This window comes from Natator depressus, chromosome 19 (assembly GCF_965152275.1).
Source record: "Natator depressus isolate rNatDep1 chromosome 19, rNatDep2.hap1, whole genome shotgun sequence".
Lineage (NCBI taxonomy): Eukaryota > Metazoa > Chordata > Testudines > Cheloniidae > Natator > Natator depressus.
Window position 1 is genome coordinate 3,153,774 of NC_134252.1, and position 17,689 is coordinate 3,171,462.

At 38.3% G+C, this 17,689-nt stretch overlaps 1 protein-coding gene across 1 annotated transcript in view; it reads right to left on the reverse strand.

Moving 5' to 3' along the window:
- Positions 1-8,218: 8,218 nt before the first annotated feature.
- The window catches only part of AGO3 (argonaute RISC catalytic component 3), a 51,797-nt gene continuing 42,326 nt past the window's right edge, over positions 8,219-17,689 (reverse strand). Inside the window, exons 11-19 of the mRNA XM_074934669.1 lie at positions 17,371-17,504; positions 16,476-16,660; positions 16,004-16,163; positions 14,224-14,314; positions 13,110-13,304; positions 12,571-12,705; positions 11,713-11,814; positions 10,285-10,484; positions 8,219-9,159 (exon numbers count right to left, since the gene is read on the reverse strand). Of these exons, the coding sequence (XP_074790770.1) occupies positions 9,051-9,159; positions 10,285-10,484; positions 11,713-11,814; positions 12,571-12,705; positions 13,110-13,304; positions 14,224-14,314; positions 16,004-16,163; positions 16,476-16,660; positions 17,371-17,504 (1,311 nt within the window). The 3' untranslated portion in view covers positions 8,219-9,050. The remainder of the gene's footprint in view (positions 9,160-10,284; positions 10,485-11,712; positions 11,815-12,570; positions 12,706-13,109; positions 13,305-14,223; positions 14,315-16,003; positions 16,164-16,475; positions 16,661-17,370; positions 17,505-17,689) is intronic.

Here is a 17,689-nt window from a genome sequence, read left to right on the forward strand (position 1 = left end):
ACAAACTATTTTCCACTCCATGCATCTGATGAAGTGGGTTCTAGCCCACGAAAACTTATGCCAAAATAAATTTGTTAGTCTCTAAAGTGCCACGAGGACTCCTTGTTGTTTTAGCTCAAAAAGTACCTGAAAGGGTAACAAACTCTATAAATTCATGCGTAATCCCATTCAGAGTGCACATTCCTTAACAAAAAAGTGATATGAAAATTTTAAAATATTAGCATTGTAACAGTGGGCTAAGGAAAATGAAAGAAGAATCTCAGTTTTAAGTTTAGTGCATGAAAATCTTAACCATAAAATATCTATTTGGGAATGCTGCAAGTGTAAATTGTCTTCTAGCTTCTGTTCTTGATCAGAAAAGGGCAAAACGCTTGCTGGGTTCTCAGTATCAGCTCAAATAATTCCTGCAAGATAAATGTTTTAAGAGTGCTCAAATCACCTTTTGAGATTCCTACCAATTCTCTGAAGAACCAGAGCAGAATGCAGCTTACCCTACAAAATTCTGTTTAAACCCTTCCTCGGTTTCTCTATTAGCAGTTGCTTCACCACAAACCATCACTCATTGCCTTAACACTCACTAGTCCAATAACTAAACCCTTGTTTTCCAAAGGGTAACAAAATTGTTACAGATAGAAATGGATATCCCATGCGGGCATAGTATGGTGAGTGAGTTTGTTTAGAGGAAAAGGGAAGGTAGGTTAAAAGCTGAACATGAGTAGCACCAATTGCAATGCCATGGAAGATGAACACTGCAACTGACTGCTCTGTCTCTGGATGGCTATGTACACTGCAGTATCAGCTGCTGAAGACTGTGGCCAACAACCTTCAACAGTAATTAAATGTTATGGTCTTACCCATGAAATCTTTTGGCTGTAGGGTTTCAAATTGCACCAATGTATCAGATTTTAACTAAGTATTTAAAGTAGCAGCGTTTAGGTAAAAGCAAAATAAAAATGTTGTTCTTTATAATTTTACATTCAAATGTACAGCGCCCAAGGGCATTACTAGCTGCTTCTCTGCATTCTTATGTGGTAGAAGGAACACAGGCACTCATTTGAAAAAAGCTCTTTCCCCTCCTGTGGTTGTTTTTAAAGTGGCCAAATGCAAGAGGCTTTTCCTTTTGGTGATCTAAACATGAAAATACAGGTTCACAAGGTTCTGAGCCGCACGTGGTTCTTGCTGAAACCTTAGCTTTCCATTGCTTATGCAGTTTTAAATATAAACACTAATTTCCCTCCTGCACTGATTTTGACAGCTCTCTATTGTTGGTTTGATGTGACTGTCATCACGGCCATCTGTTCTCTACTTCAGTAATATAGGAAAGAAAAGTGACAAGACTCCTGACATATAATTCAGTCAGCTTGGTTTAATCATTCACCCCAGCTCAACCTATTACCAACAATACAATTTATTCCAGAAAATGTTCACTCACCAAGTCTCTATCAGCAAGGAGGATGAATTAAAACCAGATATATGCACTAGATTATTTTTCCTACTGAAAATATTTCATGAGAGAGTGTCTGCACCATCAGCAATTTTTTAGTTTAAGCTTAAACTGGATGTTTTAAAACATCACACACTTGCTGCTGAGTAATACAGATCTACTGTAATTACATACATATGCCACAGTACATCTTAATCCAGGTATGACTGATTAGTAAGGGCTTGTGCCCAATAAAAACAATATCACCAAATTTAAATTATTACATCTCTTTAGACTTTTGTAGCCATATTTACAAAGTATGGAAAGCAAAGAGGACAAGAACTGAAATCTTACTGGATTCTCAGCAACTTCTGGATTGGTTAAAAGTCATATAAAATTGGCTATGAGCAATGGAAAAAAAGATGCAGGGTCTACCTTTGCATGAAAAAATGATGGAACAAGAATTTTTGGTCCTTTTTAATCTGTAAAATAAAGGTATGGCTGTTACTAACGGGACAAAAGTAAGGTAGTTTTGGCCCTGAATTTAGGTTTTGTGGAATAAACTGTAATAAAACCTAAACAAGAAATGCTTTCAGGAATTTATGATTTAAAAGAAAAAACAGTTTAGGTGAAATCACTGTAGAGGAAGGTTTAAATGCCAATATTGCTCTGACTATAAAGTTACTATAAACTAACTAATTTCTTTGTCTAAGTTGAACTAGAAGCAAAAGACAGCAAAAACAGAGAAAAATAAATTAGATCTTTAAAATTCATTTTTTAACCTACATTAAGTAATAAGCAAGTATTTTTAATTATGGATTAACTTGACAGTGCTCTTTTTCCCTAAAGACCTAAAAGTTCAAGCAAGGATCACTATGCCCACTTTACAATTTGAATAGATTAAATTACTTGAACTTAAGTGAGCAATTCCAAATTAATATTTAAAATAAAGGTGCTGACACTGCTTAATCATACTAGAAAAACTGATACATTTACTGAATAAACCAATTCCAGCAAATATGCCATTTATCAGTAAAAGTGGGAGTCTCAGATTAATGTTTCTGACTCTTGAAAACATCTTGCTTAATATAGAGAGAGACCAGTATTCTCAGATGATCTAGAACGGTTTTATACATGTTAAAGACCAGTACTGCATTTACAGTAATAAACTGAACACAGAAAAGGGCACATCAGAATTCTAAATCAAATCCAGCTACTGTTTTATGTCCTGATCATTTCATTCAGTTTCTCCTCAATCATTAGTAAAGTTATGTTTTCACAAAGAAAAAGACACCTAGAAACAACTCCCTCCTTTAAAAAAAAAAAAAAAACTGTTAAAAAGCAACATTCAGGACAAACACATGAAACTACAAGCTGCACACAAATTACCAATAAATATAAGGAAACACCACAATAAAGGACAAACCTCATCTTTAAAAAAAAAATCTTTTAACTGCTATTAAGGCATTACAAAAATGAAACTTGTGTGTGTATTTTTGCAGGCATGTGCAAGCACATTACAGTGAAATCAAGGCAGAACTTTGCCATTATTATTACTTTATGCAGCATTACAAGGTTACTGAGGTGCAGTGTTTATTAGTCTAGTCTACAACTCTTCCTGACTGGAGGAATGCTCACCAAAGTCAACAGGGGTTCACAACATCTTTTAGCACAGTAAAAACAGGGCACCAACAATCATCCAAACACATTTACCACTTATATTATCAAAAGTCCCTATTAAGTCATTAGAAGTTCCATTAGCATGTAAACATTACTCTCTTAAAATACAGGTTGGGTGAAGTCTACTCAAAGTAGGACTTACTATCTCATTATAAGCCTCCAGAGAATTTTACTTCATCTCCAAAAATGAGGACATGTCCTTTGATCATCTATGATCCCATTTAAATATTAACTACACCACTGCCTGAAGTGTTCTGCGCTGTTTCTCCTCCTTTCCTCCCCCAATGCATCCTCCTTTAAAATAGGAAGTGGTTAGTTACATTAAATAAAATCCAAACTACTTCAAGCCTAAAAGTTGAATTTGGTGATCGCTCCTCAATACCTTTCCCTCCTTCTGAATACACCCTTCCTCGGTTATTCTTGGTCCTGACTCAGAAACTGCTGCTTGAAGATATATAAAATGATACCAAACACTTGGCATTTTCAATAATTTTTCTCAAATTTTCAGCCATGTACAATTTGAACATAAAAATCTACAGCACCATCTTCTGAAAAGGCACTTTCTGAGGACTGTCTTGCTTTAAAAAAAAAATTAAAAATTGCTCCAAGTTTTAACAGTGGAACTTCTTTGCTTTAACAGGACACTACAATAATGACCCATGTTAGGTTTCAGAGTTAGTCTGTATCCGCAAAAAGAAAAGGAGTACTTGTGGCACCTTAGAGACTAAAATTTATTTGAGCATAAGCTTTCGTGAGCTACAGCTCACTTCATGCTGTAGCTCACGAAAGCGTATGCTCAAATAAATTTGTTAGTCTCTAAGGTGCCACAAGTCCTCCTTTTCTTTTTACCCATGTTAGAATGAGAGGATCTCAGACAGAATTCTAACACAGTCAGGGGCACATGGCTGGAAAGGTGATTGGTATGGAGTCTCTCCGGCAACTCCCTAGTTTCTGTAACGGTGATGCTTCGTTGGTTTGCTTCTTTGCAAACCTTCACCTACCCGCCACCCCCACTGCTTCCCATAGGCTTCTCAGGCCACAAACTAATTTTAAACCTCAGTGTTCTAGTGATTGTATTCTTGAGACTCTGCTAGACAGGTAAAACATAGGGTCCTGTACACATCAGATTCACACCTCACAACTATTGTAAAGTTACAAAGATTTTCTACTAGCAGAAAACACTGAGATTAGCACTCGCCTTAACCTAATTTTTTTCGTTTTTACAAAAATAATATATATCTGAGCGAATTGGCTAAGTGAAGTTTTTATAATTAAAAGATGTGCCAAAACACAAATGGTATCCCATACACAATGTCAAATTCAAGTACCATCTTTGGGTAGGAAGTAAGCCAGGAATATTTGTCCCTTTGACATCTACATTGATTTTCTATTTGATAAGAATAACTGGCCAGTGGCAGCCACATTTACTCCACAACACTGCAGCTGACGGAGCATTTGTCTGGCATGAAAAGAAACTTCAAGACGACCGTCTGGAAATGAAAAGTTATGGTTTCAATGTATATAATCAGTGCTTCTTTGACTTCTCTGTTATGAAAAGTGCTTTGAGAAAGGTTATCCCATCAGTTCACAAAACTGAGAACACAAAGGCCGACAAGTTTCAAGGTACGAGTAAAATGTAAATAAATCCAGAAAGGCCTCATACTTTTGAAATTGAAGCTTGGAAATTTCACACTATTGTGCATTTGAGCACTAGTAAAAAAACAACATAAGCAGCTAAGATGTGTACAGAGGTGATTATTCACCTAATGTCCTGTGCCTAAACATTGATCCAACAAGTATCTGCACAAAAAGAAGAAATGGAAATAATTTAGGACCAATGGCATCTTGAAAGAATTTGACTGACAAGCTTCAGGAATCCATTTTAACTTAAAAGCTGTTACAAGGGCTAAACTACTGTCTAAAAGCATCCCAAAATGAATCCTAGGGAAATAACCTTTGCATAATTTCAACTAAATGGTTTAACATTTGACAGCCATCTAACAATCCTGAGTAAAATGGCCACAGTGGAAGTGCCCCACAAATCAAAGCTGCTTGTTTGAGTGGAGTTGTCAGTCGTGCTGTTAGCAGATGTAGCAAGAGTTTAACAATTCAAACTACTAAAAATTCTTTCCAAAGTTGCATCCACTAATCACTAGATCACATATTTAAAGTAACCGCCATTACCAAAAACCCTTCTGTTAACCTTAGGAGAAGCACTGCCATTTCTAGGACGGTGGTTCCTACAAATTGGTACATGTACCAGTATTATTATTTCAGGTGTGTGTGGCTAGCATCCTTGGTTGCCCACCCCAAATTTTGTGCTGGGTGTCCAAGTGTATGCCCCCATTGTTTGGGAGGTTAGTGGCACTTGTTAGTACAAAGTAAAGTCTTAGTCTGGTAAACTGGTACAGTGTCTGAGAAGATTGGGAACCACTGTTTTAGACAGATGTATGCACAAATGAGGCCAATGTTTCCGCAAAATGGAACTGTCAGCCTTTGCCCACATCCCTGTTTGGGCTATATACAGAGTGCTCCTGGAAAGATAAAGGGATCATGTGTGTTGCACTTGAGATTTCTCTAAAAAGCACATAAAACTTGAGAAAAAACTTTTCTTTAAAGGAGAGCAGGTACAAAAATAAAAAATCCATATACTCCCATGAAAATATACTGGAAACTGCCACCACAGATGAGGTACCATTTATCCCCCCACCCCCTAAACTGCAAACATCAAAATATATATAAGTCTTTAGACAAAGGAAGAATATCTGGCTATTTAATCTCAATTAAAATGACAGCACCCTTTGTTACACTTGGTATTTCACTGTTAATTTTCTTTTGAAAAACGAGATACCACATCTAACTCTAAGCCTTGGTTCCTGCTCATCTCCTCATTTCCTAGTGCAGTAATTGTCCGTCTCCATTTAAATAAATATAGCAGCTACAGTATCATAAACGTGTGGCCCTCACAACGCCAGTAACTTGATATTGTAATACAAATATACGTATCGGCACTTTATGTAGACATTTGCAAAACTAAGAATATAGAGATTAAAACTCCCAACTTCTCTTCACATGAAAACCAGTTACACTGGCCTGCTGAGCAAACATTTTAAAGTCATTTCCCCAATGGATTTTTACATATATTTAAATTTTTGGTGAAAGCAGCAAGCAAAGTAACGTAAAACTTTCAAATCATAGTCACTGAGTGTGGGCAGACTAGAAACTGTATAGTGTCTTTAAAAGAAGAGTTAAAGGCCATATTTTTTTAAAAAGGGCTTTTCATCAAAATGCCAGTTCACAAAAAGTCCTTGTAAAGCAGGTTTTTCTAAAAAAGCCCCTTCAATTTTAAAAAAATTAATCTTATATAAAAAGCCAAACCTGGGCCTTTTCTAAATGGGTCTACTAGCTAGAGCTCTTCTAAGAGTTACTTCTGACAAGTTACAGAATAAAAGATAGAGAGATTTGTTTGGAAACCATCTTGCTCCAATCATTTCATTATATTGACACCCCTGCAGCAGTTTTATTCAAAGGAGCTGAAAGATAAGTGCATGAAGCAGCCAGAGAACACTGGGACACTTCAGTTAGGAATCTGCAGTCCCACTGATGAATGAATATAATCCCACTATCAATGAAAGAGACTCCTAAGAGCTTGTTGGCTACACAGAGATCTGTTATAATAGTCCCCTTTTCTGCCAAGCCGCTAGGTACACTGCCCACCAGCATGACCATTTCCAGTGCAATTTTAAACTATGCAAAAAATTAGTTTCTTTGCATTATGTTTCTTGATATTGGGAGAAAAATATATATGTATATACACCAACTATTTAGTAAAGCGCTTTGAGACAGTGTTGTGAACAGCACTACATACATTTCAATACAATGTACAAATGCACAAAATACAGTACTTAGTTTTCTGGCAGAAATGGGAGAAATGCATGCCTGTTAAAGCAAAACGGGCTCAGATTTTAGGCTCAAAATACAGTAAATTGGCAAATATAGTGGATTACATAAGAAAGACAAGAGACAAATGAGATACTTAAACAAACCCATTGGTTTTCGTGTGAAGAGCAGGTGGAGTTTAGAAGGGCTGGGATAACAGCAATGCCCATATAAACAATCTGCAGTATATATGCATATATACTATGAACCAGTGCAAATAAAACAGTCAAAAATGCAGTTCACGAGGTTACAAAGTGCAAAACTCCCCGATGCCCAGACGTACTGAATACATGCTCATCTCTATCATCTTTAAAATACTTGTTTTAACTTTAAAGTGGAATGAACAAAAGTCCCATTAATGTTTTGTTTCACATTTCAGTGATTTAACTTGTTAAAATTATCCCAGCCCTCTTAATTTATTTGTAAAGTGAAATGAAGCCACCAATACCTTAATTTGAAAAGGAAAGCCACTGAATATGAAATAAGCAAAAATTGCTTAAGAACTTCATTAACTTAAGACATTTATGATTAATGTCAGCTACATTAAAGAAAGCATCTGAAAACCTGGATCTCCAATGAAAAGTCTTCACTTGAGTTCAAATAACTGCAGTCTCTTAAACCCAAAAATGTACACAATTCCTTTGTTAAATCAAAATACTGCATTGATTGCCAATATTAAAGCTTGCAGAATCCTAGAAGCAAAGGTTTTGCTGTTCTTAGCTGGTTTGATTTAGAAAAGGAACATGCATGACTCCTGATGACTATAAAACTTTCCTTTTGAAATTAAGGCTTTTACTTTGTCCTTTTAAAATTGTGGAGGTGTCCATTCTCCCACAGTTAGTGGTACAAACGCCGCTTTAATACAGCTAAACGGACACATTTTTCCTTTAGAACGGCTTATTGCACTAAAAGATAGCAAAAACAAGTTGTCAGTTGTTTTTTTAAAATAAACATGGTTACATTTCTAAAAATAAAAATTGATGTTGCCCATATGTTCTGTAATAATTAAATTAAAGCATTATTATTATTCTAATAAATATAAAAGAAAAAGAAGCTAAACTTCAAAAACACACACATATGTATGAAATCACATTAAGGTGTAAGAGGCAGCAAGTAAACTAGCAAATAAAGACCTCAACTCTAAAGTTTTGTTTCTGGTGTTTACTGTGTGTAACCCATAAAACAAGGAACATCTGATCTTGCATGAAGCTCAAAATATATTTACGACTTGCCAGATAGAGCATTAGTTGAAACTTCTGGACAAGGTAAAACAGCAGCTTTAGTAAACTCACCAGGGAGCAAGAAGAGTTTGGATCACTACTGCTGCACAGACACCACTAGCTTTTTTTAAAGGGAGCTATTGGAGTTGAGGACTCCAAACTGTGAAGAAAGACACAAAGGCAGCAGTTGGCTAAATTACGTTCAGATTAATGGACCAATGTGTGCAAAACCCTTCCCCTAATTTTTTCTAGTTAGTGCTGTACATTGAAATGTACTTGGATATGTTCCCATTCAAATGCTGATGGCAAAAATGAGAGAAAGCCTCCTCAATGCATTTGGGTAAAGACAAAAGGCTATTTCTTGCACACTTCCCCCCTCAACAATCATTGCGATTGCTCGATAGGTCGTTTGTGTTTTTTTTTAACTACATCATTAATGTTTTTTGCAAAGATAGTTGTGCTGCCAAGCAACTTGAGGTAAAGGCATAAAAGGGTTAGACTACAAGAAATAAAAAAAATAACTGATGACAACGGCACTTCCTACAGAAGACCGCCCCAAAAAAGCAGTTGGCTGGTTTCATATTGCATAATAGTGCTGTGTTCCTCGATGAAGTAAACAATCCTCCTCGTGTCAATTTAAGGATTAGCCCCTTGCCCCTGCACAGTGTCGGCTTCAGCATGATCGGAGGCGCACCCCATAAACTGACCCCACCGGAAACATACATTGTATGTGGCTTAATTTTTCAGTTCTTCCTTTCGGTGAGTATGCTCCGATTTTATTGATTTATTTAAGCGAAGTACATGGTGCGTAAGGTGTCTTGGTGAATCTGTACAGCCTTAGCAAGGGCCTGTGGGTCTCTCCCATTGCTTTGTCCTGAAACATGGCTTCCTTCAGCACTGCAAAACAAAGCGAGAAATATTAAAACTAGCAGAAACCCTTTCAATTTGAAAGGCCATCATTATTTACCAGCACTGCATTATTTCAACACTCAGGAAGGGAACATGACAATTTTTTAGAGCAGAGTACGGTGAGAACTCTTGGGGTCTACTCAGCTTTGTCAGCGACTTCATGGCTTCTGCAAGTCCCTTCACCTCTGTAGCTTGGCTAGCCCATCCATAAAATAGGTATACTACTTCTTACCCTGCCTGGTGCTTTTGAGGCTTAATGTTTATAAAGCACTTTGAAACCTTAAAATGAAAGGAATTCGACAAGGGCAAAGCATTATTACCACTCACCTCATTCATGGCAGTATTTCTGGTTTCAGGATTAGAATTTAATGCACTGAGTCTTTTAGCCCATCTCCAGGTAACAATGTTCATTAAACAAAAATGTTTTTTAAACTCTTAAACTTTAAATACTTTATATAACAAATTGAAACCACACTATACACTTATATATTGTGGTAGTAGTAAGGAAATGTGTTTGAAGGCCAGTCACACAGGTGATAAATTAAGCTACTGCTCAGCGTGTATCATCTACAGCAGTGGTTCCCAAAGTGTGGGTCACGACCCCAAGTGGGGTCGCTCCACCGTGAGCAGATGGGGTTGTGGCAATCCTGAACGTGCGGAGGATGCCATTTTGCAAAATGACATCTTTCACACATGACCTCACATGCATTGTACATGCAATGTCATGCTGCATGGAGGATGCTATTTTGCTCTACAAAAACAGCCCCCCTTCTCCCCCACTGTCCATGCAGTGTGATCTTACACCATGTGTGTGCAAGGGCACACTGTGCAGAGAATGCCATTTTGTAAAGCAAAATGGCATCCTCCATGCAGCATGACCTTGCACAAATGGTGTCTGAAAGGCCACGCTGCATGGAGGATGCCTTTTTTAATCAGCATCCTCCAGACTATCTGGGATTACAGGAAGCAGTACCTGTGAAAATGAGGTCATGCAGCAAAAATGTTTGGGAACTGCTGATCTAGTCCGATAGTCTAAAGCCTGACACCATGGAAAGGGTTTTGGGCTGAGGGCTGAAAGAGGATATAAATATAAGCACTTGTGTTTTCATTTACCTGTCATGTTCTTTGTCCACAAGATGGTATCTTGCTCTGAATGCTACCAGGTGAGCATAATACGCTGGTGCAGGTATAGAAACAGATCGTGTGCAACGCACATATGTGTGGCAGAGCTGGTAAGTCAGCAGCTGAAGTTCATCTGCAGTAAAACAGTTATCATCCCACAAAACATGATAGTGTGAGGGACGGCTGGTACCCTATGGAGAAGGGAATATCAGTTCACTTGTCTGGCTCTTTCATATGTATCAAGTCAGACTTTAAGGCCAGGAGAAATTATTATGATCATCCAGTCTAACCTCCTGCATAATACAAGCCAGAGAATTTCACCCAGCAATTCCTACATCTAGCCCATAACTTCTGGTTGAACAACAGTATCTCTTAAATACTTCAAGTGACAGAATGCATACCACATTAGGTAAATTGTTCCAATTGTTAGTTACTACCACTTAAAAATTTGCACCTTATTTCTAGTCTGAATTTGTCTAGCTTCAGCTCTGAGCCATTTGAGCTTATTATGTCGCTGCTAAATTTATCAGCTTCCCCACCACTACCAGAAATCTCCTCCTCATGTAGGTACTTCTAAACCATGATTAACTCACCCTCCTACCCTTCCTTTGGGTAAACTAAATCCATCAGGCAGGGTCTGATGAAGTTCATCTTAGGATACTTAAGGAACTAGTAGAAGTAATCTCGGAAACCATTAACAATTATTTTTGAGAACTCATGGAAGATGGGTAAAATCCTGGAGGATGGGAGAAGGGCAAACATAGTACCTATCTTTGTTTAGAGCAATCAGTGATTCAAACAAAAAAACCTCAGAATATACTTGCTGCACGCCACCAAAATTCCCTGCAGTTTGGTCAAAGATTTCATAAAGAACAGAACTTAAAACTCTGAAGAGTTTAACTTCTTCCATTCTTCTGAACTCAATATTTTGATGCAATTTGCCTCATTAAGTTGGATCCCCACTGCACTGCTAGCAACACCAAACTGCTAGATTCAATTTCATTATCCTATAGTTTACCATCAGTCTAGGCTTAAATCAACTAATTTTCAAGGCTGCTTTCAATCCTCAAATTGAATCAAGTTCTCAAACACAAACAGTGTTCATTTCATTACAACTAAACAGATGTTTAACATAGTGTTCTATTTTCCTAATGTATATGAGGAGGGTTCATTACTTCTCTTCAAATAAACCAACCTCACATCAAAACAGATTATGAAAATAAAAGGTACCTAACAGCTCAGTTAAGTAAGTCATTGGTAATGCTGGTCCCAGAGACAGGTTTCACAGCTCTCAAGGAAACAGAACGAGAAGATGTTTGTCTAACATACAGTTGTGTGTGTGTGTAGGCATATTTTCAAAAAAGGAAAAGAATACTTGCTGTAGCCAAATGTATTCGTTTATAAAGGAAGGAATCTTACCTGTATTCCAGCATGGCTACAGAGGTAAAAATCAAACTCGTATGGGTGTGTAATATCTGTATCTACAGTTGTTCCAGCTGGAATGTTGCCACTTCTTCCAACCTACAGAGGTGTTTTGATGAAAGCAATATTAGCTAGTCAATTTTTCAGAAAATAAAGCAATAAAAAATTATGACGTTCTTATGTCATCCGATCGTAACTTTAAAACGCAACAATCCATTCAGAGTATACAGCATTCAGTAAATGGAGCCCCCACCGTAACCCCTCCCTTTCGAATAAGCAAATGTAATGATCTGGGATGTTTGCTCTGGACAAAGCACTCCCCTCTTCTCTCTAAAGTTAAGCATGCTGCATCCACAGCACTTTCAGCTCCACCTGCCTTCAGAAGGGGGAAGTACCTAAAGATTTAACTATGTATATTTTGGTTTGTGTACCCATCCAGTCTGCATTAGATCACTCAGAAAACAAATAAACTTGACTGAAATAAAGTCCTTTATGGTTTCACATTCTCTTGTATTTAACATCTTTTTAGAGCCTGTATCAAATAGTATTTCAAGATATTTAGCTTTCTTCTAAATGACACAAACACCTGTAATTCTACAAGAACTGCCCAGGGTCATCAGCTGAAGTTTTACAACTGAATTTAGAATAAAATAAAATAAGATCTTCAAAGACAAAATAAGTTGGGGATCATTTTTTGCACCTGTCAATCTTGAGCATCTCCTTTGAATGTGAGGAATACATGAAGTGGATTTTGTACAGTTTGTACATTTGTACAGTTAGCAAAAATACTAGCACAATCTTCTCTTTCTTAACCTTTTCACATACGCAAGTACACTGGAATGGGCTAAGGATTACCCTTTCAGTTCTGTCCGCACAGAACAATCGCGTGTGGTGTCGTTTCTGTACTACGATGTAGGTTATTCCTGGCTGGTAATCTTTCTCCAGACTGATGCAGGCCTCTCTAATTGCTAGCAGTTCATAATACAACACCTACAGGCCAGAAACAATAGATTAATTGACTCTTACATTGTACTCTGCACACCGTGTCTAGTAAATAGCACTCTGTAGTTAACACTTGTCTCATGTCTGTTATGCAATATTAGTAATTTGTAGGAAGTCTATACTCATCTATGGCTCTAAATGGTCAGCTTCTCAACAAGGAAACACATTTTTCATCCATTTGATAGAATATATCATTACTTTCTTCAGCCCCCAATCTTAAGAATTCCAAGCAGTTTCTACCTAATGAGATTCCCTAGTTGGGATTTCACACTTCCATAAGAAGAGTAGCCAATACATTGTGGTGCTACATCTTAACTCTGAGTGTGAAAAATGGAACTATAACATTCCTCAATTCAAATCTTACCACAGTAAAAAATTCAAGTGTAACGAACCTGTCGAAATTGTCCTTCAGAAACCCCATCCCTGTAGAAGATGATACGTGTGGGTTTGAATCGTGTTGACTTGTAGAACTGGATGAGAAGTTCTCTTACCATGGAGGCCAAATCTTGGATAATCTCCTGCCGAGGTCTTTGAACTCTCACTGTGGCACAATATCTGCTTGGATGAGCATCCATACTACCTACAACCTATATGTGTGCGGGGGGAGAGGGGGGAGAAACGAGAATGTGAAAGATCCATGTGGAATTGATACAAAGTATTTTACCAGGGAAAAGGGAAGAGGTTTTAAATTTAAAGGTTTGTTTTAAGAAGAGAATAGTCAGATCATTTAAGCAAATGGCACAGAATTTATTGTAAGATGTGGGTTTAGAAATCTTAAACCTCTTACAGGAACATGTTTGAAACTTGCCTTTTACCAGCCCTCCACAAAAAAACCTATTTTATATCTGCCTTGGAATTATTCTTCCTCTTTTGTTGGCAGTGCAATATTTCCTCTTCTACCCCCACTTTAGTAATTCAAGAAAAAACTCCTCCTGGTTCGTTGCCTCTTCATTAGGAACTCTGAATAGTCCCCCTTCCATTCTGGGAAATATAGCAGATAACGTAGCAAAGAGCAGCATGGGTACCCAAGTGTCTAAAGATTTTGCCTTACAGCCCACTTGTCCTTCCCAGGCTGAAAAGGAGAAAATTATTGAAGAACTTCCTGCCAACACCAGTCTCATAAAATCAGCTTTGTTTAAATATAAACAGCAGCATTTCGTTAGTTTAACTATTAGAGATGCATGGTTTTTTTTCGGAATTTGAGCACTTACAATTCAGTTATGTTCTCCCATAGAACTATTATTTAATAGCACCACTGATATGTCATCTTCACTAAGTATATTAGAACACTAAAAAGCATTAATCGGAAATTTTAAGCAGTACTTTTGTCTTCAAGAAGATATCTGATTTCTGTATGCGGAGAACTGGAATATACAGGGGAAAATGAAAGCCACATCAAAAGTCGAATTAATTTATGACGTTTCAGTCCTCTCATAAATGTAGCTGCATTTTCTATTCTCACCTTTTCATAACATATGAGAACTAAGACAATTTCATAGGACTTACAGCAGCAATGGAAGGCTTCTTTCCGTCCCCAGCAGGCGGATGAGTGACATCTGCTCCCAAGAAGATCACCGGTTGTTGGAACACAGAAGGTCTTTAAAAACAAAAAAAAGTGACAAGTCAACCTAGCACCAACCATTCACCTACAATTAAACTTCTAAATCCTGATTTTTGTTTCTTAACTTGAGTATGGGTAGTGAAGGAGATGACATTTCTACCAGACATTCAGAAGACTATGTTTAGACAACACAATCAGTGTCAGGCACATTGTGGTGAACTTTTCCTAAACACTCTAACAGTCATTCCAAAATACATCCCTGTTTACTGCTAATAAAATGCTATTACAGAAATTAGTTTAAAAACCACGATGCATGGTTAAAATAATTCAAAATAATTCCCTACAAAGACATATCATGATTGTTATTAATCATGTTGATTAGGGTAGTACTTAGAGGCCAATCAAGAATGGAGCTCCATTGTACTAAGGCACTGTACAATGCCAAAAAACATAGCTAGAGTACACACTGTTCTGGGTGATGTGGCATGAGTAGCAAGGAGGCATGTTAACGCTTGCAACCCATTCTCATGGGACGAGAGCATGCACTATGCGCTTCATGTGTCACTTTGGCTATCGATACCTGGGCACAGAGCTTTCAGAAAGTCTCCAGAGAGAACTTGCAAGAGGTTATTCTGGACCACCACATTACCTTCTGCATACTCCACTTTTTCCAAGAATAAATTTGTTCTAGTAACAGCTGGAGCTAAGGCGGCCAAATGCTCAGTCTCCAGAGTGGATACTGGGGTCTCTGCTGGCAGTAGACTGTTTGTTCTAAGACAGTGGAGATGTTCAGAGACTAGACTAGAAGTACAGTGACCCTGGCCAGTGAGCCATCATCAGGAGAAGCTTCTAATCAGTGAGATCTATTAGAACAAAGGTCTCATAAGCAAGGTAGAAGCAGCCTCGTCACTTGAAACATTTAAAATTGACTGGGGCAAAGCATTTGAATACAGTATACCGAACCATCATACACTAGCAGGAGGAAGATGTAGAGGACTTATTATGCAGCAGCAGAGGTGAAAGACCCATAGTACATCCTCTGTCATTGTTAACAGCACACAGGACAGCAGGATTTGTCTGTTGGCTGAGCACTGTGATCTTCTCTGAAGAATGCTGTGGTATCCTACACTTCTACCCAGACAGCCTCTCCAGATGGAATCTTAACTTAATACTTCCATTCAAAAACAATACCTCCAGAACACCAGGATCTCCTCTCATTCATTTCTCCTCAAGTACTGGGTAGTGGCCCAACATCTCAAATGGGGATTTGATTTACAACCTTCCGATTCAGAGACTAAACAGCCATTTTGACACCTACTGGGGAGAGCTTCAATATGACCCAAGTCTCCACTTACCAGATCAGGTAGGAAGAAGTGATGGAAACTCCTTCCTTAGAAGTTTTTAAGGTCAGGCGTGACAAAGCCCTGGCTGGGATGATTTAGTTGGGAATTGGTCCTGCTTTGAGCAGGGGGTTGGACTAGATGACCTCCTGAGGACCCTTCCAACCCTGATATTCTATGATTTTATGAATCCTGGAGGTCCACTGCTGAACCAGGATGTGCTGTGAGATGCAATGTTGTAATGCCAAGAGCAGCATCTTTGGTTTCACAAACATACCATTTTGCACTTAACCCCCTTTCCAGAGGTTAATTTTGGATGTTAAATATCAAACTGAAAATAGACACAAGAATAAATCCCAGATTGGCCCCCATTAGAGATTCTTACCGTTGATGAGGTACAAGAATGTTGTTGATTCCTCCTAATTTAACATTAATCTTTAGGCACAGGTTTGAGAGAGTCTGAGGAGATGTTTTAATGACATTCTTGACTTGAACGCACTGCGTGGCCATCCCCAACAGCGTATCTCCCACACGTTTCACCTCCGCTGAGAAGCAAGCATTAATTTACATTTTTTTAAATGTATTAAGATTTTTAAGCCTGTTTGAAATTCAGGCAGAGAACAGAATGCAGCCAAAGCCACTATTAGTCAAATTTACATTCTGCTCTATCAACTTCCAATTCAAATGCATGCCATGACCTGTCTTCCAGTTCATTACAGCTTACGATAAAGCATCTGATTTCGGATGACTAAAGGACAGTCATCTAGAATTTAGCATCTTACAAGCTGAGGAGCAAGTACACCAACTAGCACACTTGAGCAAAAACATATACCCCTCCCCTTATGTTATTCCCTTACCATACACAGGTGTTTTCCCTGGCAGGATGACAATGATGAGCTGGAGCCCGGAGTAGGTGTTTTTAAGGTGTCGGAACATCGGCTCCACACTGTCCGCACCCTGTGCATATTTGCAAAAACATGGCTGGCCTTGGATCGGCATCCCTGCATCCTTCGAAATCTTGCGCAGCTGATCTGTAAAACCCCTAGTGAAACAGAACGCAGTTTACTGAACTTCAACAACAGCATCCACATCTAGCAGACAAAGTTGAAGGGGAGAGAAAAAATGTGTGCTGCTCAAGGGAAACTAAGCAGAGTGCTGATGGGCTCTTATGGCAGCACTGTACTCTGATTAGAAGGATCAGTCTTAAAATACCATTATGAAAGGTTAGAGAGGGCAAACTTTATAGGGCTTTAGGACTCCATAAGGTGTGCTTTAGGACAAACGCACTAAGTAGCATGCCCCATCGTAGCAACACCACAGAAGGAGAAACTTAATGCACTGTATCGAAGTACAGTTTCAGCAAAGATGGTAGATTTTCCTAACTCCAACACAGAAGTAAAGAAGTAGTTTTGTGTTCCAAATCAAATGCCTACCCCAGCCTGAACACTAGGCTAGAATGAGCACTGGATAGGTAGCAAGTGCCATCTTAGAATTTTCAGAATAGCAGCCGTGTTAGTCTGTATTTGCAAAAAGAAAAGGAGGACTTGTGGCACCTTAGAGACTAACATATTTATTTGAGTATAAGCTTTCGTGAAGGCATCCGATGAAGTGGGCTGTAGCTCACAAAAGCTTATGCTCAAATAAATTTGTTAGTCTCTAAGGTGCCACAAGTCCTCCTTTTCATCTTAGAATTTTGAAGCTGATGGGTTCACTGAAAGAATGGTACAATGCCTGAACTATGACATGCCTTACTTCAGTATTTCTTCTCTGCATTGTCTCTGCGTTGCAAAGCAAGCTATGGCCCACATTTTGATCTCAACACCAGTGTGAAACTGTTTCCCTCGCATATCCCATACGCCATGGCTTGGGGTTGCCACTGTTCGATTCTACGGAGATAGAAGAAATATGCTGATATTCAACTGATTGAAACAGTGAGAGAAAAAAACCCACTATTTTCTATTTTAGGAAAACAGCCCTCGCAATCACAATCAAATTCTGAGCTGCTGCAATATTACAAGGGAACTGAGCTCTCCCAAAGTTTTCAGTTTTACATGGAGAATCATCTGTGGTT